The 8578-nt window shown below is 38.1% G+C and overlaps 1 protein-coding gene across 1 annotated transcript in view; it reads right to left on the bottom strand.

Annotated features, from left to right (window-relative positions):
* The window catches only part of HTT (huntingtin), a gene marked incomplete at its 5' end in the record, with an annotated part of 44567 nt that extends 36370 nt beyond the window's left edge, over positions 1–8197 (bottom strand). Inside the window, 9 exons of the mRNA XM_009868747.1 lie at positions 2287–2423; positions 2983–3131; positions 3867–3922; positions 4817–4978; positions 5112–5190; positions 5793–6016; positions 6655–6732; positions 7299–7409; positions 8070–8197. Of these exons, the coding sequence (XP_009867049.1) occupies positions 2287–2423; positions 2983–3131; positions 3867–3922; positions 4817–4978; positions 5112–5190; positions 5793–6016; positions 6655–6732; positions 7299–7409; positions 8070–8197 (1124 nt within the window). The remainder of the gene's footprint in view (positions 1–2286; positions 2424–2982; positions 3132–3866; positions 3923–4816; positions 4979–5111; positions 5191–5792; positions 6017–6654; positions 6733–7298; positions 7410–8069) is intronic.
* Positions 8198–8578: the final 381 nt, after the last annotated feature.

Below are 8578 nucleotides of genomic sequence, written 5' to 3'. Positions count from 1 at the left end.
ATGTCAATATATGGTCTGGGAAACAGGACAGAAGAATCTGGTTCACAAAACCAGTTTGATGGAGAATCATAGAATAATTCAGTTTGGAAAAGACCCCTGGGATCATTGAGTCCAACCACTAACCCTGCTCTGTAAAGCTCACCTCTAAACCATATCCCCCAACACCACATCTAAACACACACAGGGATGCTGACCCAACCACCAACCTGGGCAGACTATTCCAATGTCGGAGGAATCTTTCTGTGAAAAATTTTTTCCTAACATCCAGCTTAAATCTACCCTGTTGCAGCTTGTGGCTGTTCCCTCTTTTTCTATCGCTGTGAGAAGAGACCATCACCGCCTCTCTACAGTGTCCTTTCAGGTAGCTGTAGAGAGTGATGAGGTCTCCCCTCAGCCTCCTCTTCTTCAGACTAAACAGCCCAGCTCCTTCAATCGCTCTTGATAAGATTTATCCTCCAGGCCCTTCACCAGCTTCGTTGCCCTCCTCTGCACTCGCTCCAACCCCTAGATATCTCTCTTGTATCGAGGTGCCCAAAACAGCACACGATACTCAAGGTGTGGCCTCACCAGTGCTGAGCACAGGAGGACAATCACTTCCCTACTCCTGCTGGTCACATTTTTTCTAACACAAGTCAAGATGCCTTCGGCTTTCTTAGCCACCTGGGCACACTGCTGGCTCATATTCAGCCACTTGTCAATTAGAACCCCCAGGTCCCCTTCTGCCAGACAGCCTTCCAGCCACACTTCCCAAGCCTGTAGCGTTGCACGGGGTTGTTGATCATCAGAAAGGATCATCAATGAGGATGTTAAACAGAAATGGTCCCAAGACTGAGCCCTGAGGAGCACCACTTGTGACTGGCCACCAGCTGGATTTAACTCCACTGACCACCACTCTTCGGGCCTGTCTGTCCAGCCAGTGCTTTGGAACAGTAATTCCAGTAGTCCAGATTCAGAAACGCAGCCAATTAAACAAGTACAGAGATGACCACATGACCTCCTCCTTCCCAAAAAGCTTTCTCATGAGAGACGAGATAGGAGCAATTCCAGGCTGAATGACTTGAACTCCAGAGCTGCAGAGGTGGGAGCTCCTGTTGTTAATAGACAAGTTAAAGGTTGCAGCTTTCGGAGCCTCTCAAACCACTGGGACACCACTGCAGAACATCCCGGCCACAGCCAGGGAACAATGGAACTGCCCAGGGGTTGGTCTCTATGCACTGCACCAGCAGAACAGGACAGAAGAACAAAGGAGATGGTGTGGGAAGAGCAGTGCCTGGGTGATCTTTAACAGGTTAAGTGTGTCAGAAGGGGATCTGCTGGCAATTGCAGTACCTTATGTAACACAAACTTATTCACTATTTCACATCATGTGTCTACAGAGTGTCATTCCATGTAGTTATATTAGTCATTTTATAATTATAAAACTACAAATTCAAAAGAAAATGTGGATACACAAAATTACCCCAATCTGAACATGCAGTTCTAACAAATTATTTTGACAAGATGTAGCGATTTTTTAACAACTATTCTCAGAAAATACAATACTTACATTAGCATACACTAGAACTGCATTTTCACATGACGAAAGAAAAAGCACACTAAGTTTGTTAAGCACCTGAATAAGCAGTAAGATCCCATGTTAACTGTATCACTTCTCTTAAAATTACTTTTATGTTTTTCTTTCAAAAAAAGTGTATTGAAGAAAGTCATTTTTGCACTCTTAAAAGGCAGAAACATGTTTTCCGGATCAATGACATCTGGGATAGAGCAGCAGGCACCAACAACTGTCTAACTACCAGTTTCATTGCTTTACTCAAATAATTAATATTTTAAAATATTATTGAAGATGTTGGTATTGTACAGCAATATCTAAATCTTCTCTATGCGGCACTTTTCCTACTTTTAAGACTGTCCTCTCTTCCACTGTTTCACCCATTCTTTTAACTTTCTTGGATCCCAATTTATTACAAGTCTTTTAACTAACCTTCTCTTTATTCACTCTGACACACAACCAAGGTTGTGATCCTAAATGGAGGCTTTCCATGCTTGGTTACCTGGGCTTGACTATAAAATCCCACAGATGTGTTATTTGCCTTGAAATATTGATAAGTAGTGCAGACATTTCCCCTGCCTCCAAAAATCTCTGCATACTCTCTCTATAAGGAAAGATCACAGAATCCAGCTAATTAAGTTTTGTATAGAAAATCATTAATATTGCTTGATGCATTTTTAGCAGTTGAAGAAAAGCTGTAGACTGTAACCAGGGACACTTCCGTTATCCTTTCTTACCTGATGATACTGAATAAGTCGCAACAGCATTGACACTACCACCTCCTTTTGTGTTTCCAGCTCTTTTCCAGCATCAGCTTTATTTGTTCCTCTTAACACAAAGAGATCATGAACGATGGGTTGCAGAGCTGGTATTGCTGAAATGAAAATTGATTTAGCACGAGACAAAGTCACTCCTGAACAGTGCTTCCTTATCCTAATAGTTCAGCTACTGAAAATTATTATGCATAATTCTGTCTTTTTTTTTTACTTCTAGCAGAAAATTTATATTATGGACATGTTTGTCCATTCTCATAGAGTTAAACGAGATATTTTTGAAAAGTATTTCTCAGCAGAACCTCTGGAAAAGTATGAAAGAGACACTTCCACTTATAGGTTGAAATTAGAGGGAAAGGGAATGGGACTAGAAATTCAAAACCTTTAAAAGTACTGCTATGTTGTGAACTTATTGCTTAATAAAAATAAATAAATAGTGTTGTTGCTATTTGGTACAATGCAAAATATGGGGTAGCAGTGTTAGTAGGATACAACAAACTTCAGGAAGGAACTGAGACTCATTTCATGTATCAAAAATCTTAAAGCTAAGAGTCTTCTGGAACAATCAGTATGATCACACTTTTCTATTGCTTAGTATTAGTTTTTAAATTGGGAAACTATTACTAATATTAGTGTTGGTGTCTTTATTTTTTTTTTTACCATGTGTAACAGCTTTCCTCCCACTGGCCATGATACCATCGCACAGCTGAATGATCTTTGGAATTCCAATTATCTGTTTGGAATGATACCGCTCGTAAGACAGCAACACCAGGAAAAAAAAGATATTAGGAATAATTGCTTCAGACTCCCTGGGAAAAAAAAAAAAAAAAAGAGTGTCAAGTTTGTCAAGTTTGAATGGCACAATGCTGTTCAATAATACATATAAAAGAATGTATTGTTCTGCTTTCATACAGTATTTCTGTATTTTTGTGTCCTGTTCTTTACTAAGTTTTTTCCCCCAAAAGGATTTCTTTCCAGCTTTGACCATTACACAGTTATTAATACTACAAAATACTATCTAATGCACGTGACGGACACTGGAGTATTTCTGTAGGAGACCCACAGAGCAAAAGAACCGAGATAGCCGACAATAAAAAAATTCCACTGCGTTGCTTACGATCTATTAGGCCCTACACAAAAAGCACCAGGTGAGGAGAATACATACAGATTCACACTGAATCTGCAATAGGAAGGAGCAGCTGTCCCTTCAGGAACTGAATCTTAGCAATGAAGTGCTGATTCCTGAAAGCACAGCTTTCAGCAGACGGGAGGGTACCAAAGGAATGGTTTTACAATACCAAACGGCGAAAGAGAACAACAGAGTTGAAGATTTTTTTTTTCCATGCTACTTCCTGACTTATTCAGCTGCATGGAACCTAGAATATCTGAAACAGCTACCTGAGGAGTCAGAAAATAAACAAGGACATCACCCAAAAGGTAACTCTCCCTTTCTCACCAGGCAGAAATAACACTAATCGCTATATGCTTCAGAATAAGACAGTTGTAAACCCACACGCTTCCAGGGTCTTTGCTAAATTTCATACCTGAACTGTCCTACTTCAATGTATTCAAACTGCTTTAGCACAAATCCAATGAACACCTAAAGAGAGAATAAAGCATACAACAAATACAGAGATATTAATTCCCATTTGAAATCACTTTGACAGAGTTATAAAAGTGTGTGCTTTGGAAAAAGAAAAATGAAAGACAGGTGCTTAAAACCATTTATACCTACAGTGCATTCTAATGTGTTATGAAGCGTTGTTCCCTCTAGTTATAGAACATCTTGAGAATCTTATTGATGTTAGAGCTTATTAACGTTTGCATGAAATATTGCCACATTTTACCTGTAATCTATATATTAAGTACAACTTTCTCTCATGTGTAACACACACTATTTGAGGCATTACAGTCAAGAAGAATCAATCAAAAATCTAGCTCTAAACTAGGATAGAACTCAAAGTATTCATGCACTGCTGTGTATAAACTCACAGTAATGTATTGCAACTCATACTAGTACTGCAGTAAATAACACATCTAAGATTTACATTACACAGTTACTGCTTACATAGAAAACCACACAGAGTACTGTATGTGCCACGATTAAAGTCAAATAATGGTTGTCAACCATGATTGTCACTATCAGTCATACAGAAGTCCACAATCTCAACGTGGAAAGGTGGTGTTTGTAAGCCAAGTTTTATTTCACAACACTGACTGACTTTAGGAAAAAGGTGATGTGGACAGTACAATCTCATGAACAGTTCTTAAACAGCTGTTGCAGAGCTTAGAATGTAATTTGTATGCAGCAGAAAAGCAGAATCTGAAGCTGTCTGTCGTTAGTGGGGGGGGTGGTGGAATCTAACCCTCCTTTAAGCCTTTGTTTTCACCTATAGTACTATGAATAGATTGTTGCAAGTATTTTTGTTGTAAATATTAAGCCTGCTGGTGAGATTCCTGTAACACAAAATTGCAATAACAGTGAGGTACCAACCTGATCTGAATCCAGAAGACAGTAGTTAACTCGGAGCTGAACCAGTTGAGCAAGCAAGTCTAGAACCTGCCTCTGCAGCTGTACCGACGTTGTCGTAGTATATTGCTTCAATGCTTTTATGACAAGGGGTTCAAATAAACGAATGTGATTGTGAATAGCATTCTGTAATAGAGAGATTTTAAAGTAATCTGACACCTGAGTAGGTCTCTGTTTCAAAACCAAATGACATTTTTAAAGGAGGAAAGTGTTTTAAATCTAAGGTACAGCTCTTTCAGGAGTACAGAAATACAAGTACCTTATCAGCACGATGTTTTGCTGCACTGGTAATGTTTGTTTTCAGCTGCGTAGAAACTTTTTGGAGCACATCAAACCACCTGTCAAAAAAAAACAAACAACCACACCACCACAAAACAGAAAACCCCACACACGTTAAAAAAAATAAAATGAAAGGGCAAACAATTCTCGTTAGATGCATATTGTTTCACCAATGCCAACCTTCATTTATCTACCTGACTGCTTCAAGGATCTTAGTAAAACTAAAGAGGAGAGACAATCTACAGTACACTTCGATCAGACCACATAAATTTGCGGACAACAAACATCTAGCAGTAGAGGAAGAATTTCTGGTCTTTGCTTAGTCATCCTTCTGCTTTTCTTTAGACTACTGACTATTTGCAAATTAATGAAATAGTTTTGAATACAGGTATTTAAAACTATTAAGCTTTTTTTTTTAAAAAAAAGTGATATCCATTTTAATGATTTAGCTTTGATGTGGAAAACACATTAGTGATAATCAAAAGTGCTGCATGCAGGATCTCACTAGCAAGACAAATGACTCTGCTTAAGTCTACAAGAAAGAAGTAACACATAATACCGTAATTTCAAATTACTTAGCTCCCCTATGATAAATTTATGAGAAACAACAAAAAGAGATTCTAGTTCAAGTTAACATTATATCACACGGGAGGAAAGTTACCCTGAAGCATCGTGTTCCTGCTCAGCCTGAACCATGTTCCTCAGGCTAGCATCAGCAAGGGCCTGTGTAAAATGCGTGTACGGTGCCATGAAGCAATAGTGATAGAGGCCAGGTCTCAGACTGGAAGAACCTAAGCGCTGAGCTTTGCCTTGAGTTTTGTTCGTGTTTGAAGACAAGCCGTCATACTGAGAAGCCAGATTTGTTCCAAACAACGTTTTCAGTAACTATAGAAAAAAATTGGAAGGAAGAAAAACTAGTTAACAATTCAGAAAAATCGAAATCCGTTGGGAGGATGATAAGCAATGAAGAGCAAAGGTCAAAGTGCAAACTGGGGATCACAGCAATAGAAAAAAGTTGGAAAAAAAGAAACAATCCACATCTCACCCAAAGAGATATGACTGGGTTTGCAGCTGAAGCTATTTCCATATGACAACTCAAAATAGTCTATTGCAGCTCACCTCCCACTAAAATTAAGCTTTGATGACTTGAACCAAAATGTTTAACTGAAAGCCTGCAAGACATCCATCCGTAAGGCAGTTCTTTTCTTTCCAGGTTTTTGATGTAGTTAACTAGCTACAGAACAAATTTGGGAAGGTATGAAAAAGAATTTGTTCTTTCAGCATTAGCTAAAATAGCTCTTTAAATTGAAAGTAGTTCAAGAAGAAACTATATTATTCAGATGGTATCAAGTTTCAGAAGAAGTCATGGTAATTAAAGAACACTGGCTCTGTTTCCTCCACCTGGCTACAGTTTCCTCACACTGCTCCCCTTAAAACAATGGCCAGTGCTTAGTATCTAATTAATAACCACAGGACATCGGGATTAACCTTCCACTACCACAGAGAAAAAATTACCTCCTTACCTGCTGTACACAAACTGTTGCCATTGTCGGCTCTCTGTTGAAACATGACTTTAGGTATCCCAAAATTTCTTCTACACACTAGAAGAGCAGAAAAAAAAAAGTGCACCTAACTGCATTTTTCTTCATTATATAAAGCATTACTAAGTGAACCGGACAACAGCATGGGCTTTTTTTTACTAACTACACTAGTTCAACGGAAAACATGGAACCGTGTAAAGAAATAGAAATGTAAAGTCTGCCTCTTAGTCTTAAAAATACCACAATAACTGACACCACAGTTAAGAAAAAAATATCAAGAGAGGAAGGAGAGCAGTGTGCCTTCTGACATTTTTGTTATTTAACATGAGTATATTTAAGCATATTTATATAGCAAGAATGACTGAAGACAAACCATTTTGCTGGAAAGAAAAATCTCCACATGAAATTTAAACAGCAACAAATCACTCTAGTTTTCAGCAGCAATAATTCAATCTGGAAAATCTGCTTTGCCGCTTTACACAACATTCTGACAGCACAGTACTTTTAGAACTACTTTCTCTCTCAATAGTTGCAATTTTTAAATCAATGATATGTGCTTTATCCCAGTAAGGACCACAGATACTGGACAACTTAAGTGCAAAAGAAAAAACACACAAATCTTATACCTTTCCAATGTCTTGAAGAGTAGCAAGTTCCAAGACTTGAGACAGAACATCTAAAGCAGATCGTAAGAAACATCCAAACTTTTCATTAGTGTTCTGGAGATCCAATGTAACCTAGTCCCAAAAAGTAAATCCACAATTTTTCTTAATGATTACTTGACAAGGAGATAAAAATTACAGAAAGAAATCAGTAATGATAGAGTAGGAACTTTTGCCTAGAATTTCAGCAGAGTTCAATCAGTATCACTGACAGCTCAGACTGCCTTAGAAACTGCTGGAAAGGCAGGACTTTGGTTTGATTAAGAACAGAACTTCTAAATTAAGGAATTTGCAGCACCAAGGAAGGCCTAGGATATTGACAAGCAATGGAGAAGGGATAACATTGCTCAGAAACACAGTAGGTGTAATAAGAATATAACCCCTAAGTGTACAAATCAGACCACTGAGCCTCTAGTGAATGCATTCTTCTATTACCTGAACTACTCAGGAAAAAGTTTACCCACCCTGGAACAAACCATGGGAAGAACAGACAGTGGGATCTGCCTGGCATTGGTACCAGCAGGAAGGTGACAGTGTCTATCACACATTTTTGGTTTTGGTTTTATTGGTGGTGGTTGTGATTTATTTTTATTTTTTAATATTTTTTTGTTGTGTGGATAAACTATTTACACAAACAAATAAGTGGCTCTTGATATAAGCAGAGTGACGTTTAAAAGACACACAAAGCAATTCCTCAATCCCATTCTAATTCAAGCAAACAATACCACACAATACCTTATAATTCGCGTGGGTTGCTTTCAAGACATCATATAACTTCAGATATGATGGAAGATGGTAAAAGCTTCCTACTGAAGATGATTTACTTGTTGGAACAGGCCCAGCAGCCTCAGTTTGCCTGGCAGCTTAAAAGCACATCACAGATTAGCACAACGTACTTTTTCTAGGGTACTCATAACATGTATACTTAATAGAATTTATCATATTTGAATGATTAAAGAGCATGAATTTTTCAATCCACATGTATATTTTAAACTGCAAAAAACCACATGCTGTACAACTAGAAAATGAACGAACATTCCAAGAAACTAGCATCCTGAGATAAGAGAAATTAACCCAGAGGGCTTATTATTAAAGCAAAAATACAATTTACGCTTTTCCTTCATTCATTACATAAACAGTGTCCAAGATCCAGAACCTTGTTTCCAAGAGCAATGTAAGCTACACCCATCAAAAGTTGCAAAGCAAATTTAAAACTTAGAATCATAGAACAATTCAGGTTGGAA

The sequence above is a fragment of the Apaloderma vittatum genome, unplaced genomic scaffold, assembly GCF_000703405.1.
Source record: "Apaloderma vittatum isolate BGI_N311 unplaced genomic scaffold, ASM70340v1 scaffold11294, whole genome shotgun sequence".
Lineage (NCBI taxonomy): Eukaryota > Metazoa > Chordata > Aves > Trogoniformes > Trogonidae > Apaloderma > Apaloderma vittatum.
Note: the sequence above shows the minus strand (reverse complement) of the source record. Positions and strands in the feature narration are given on the sequence as shown.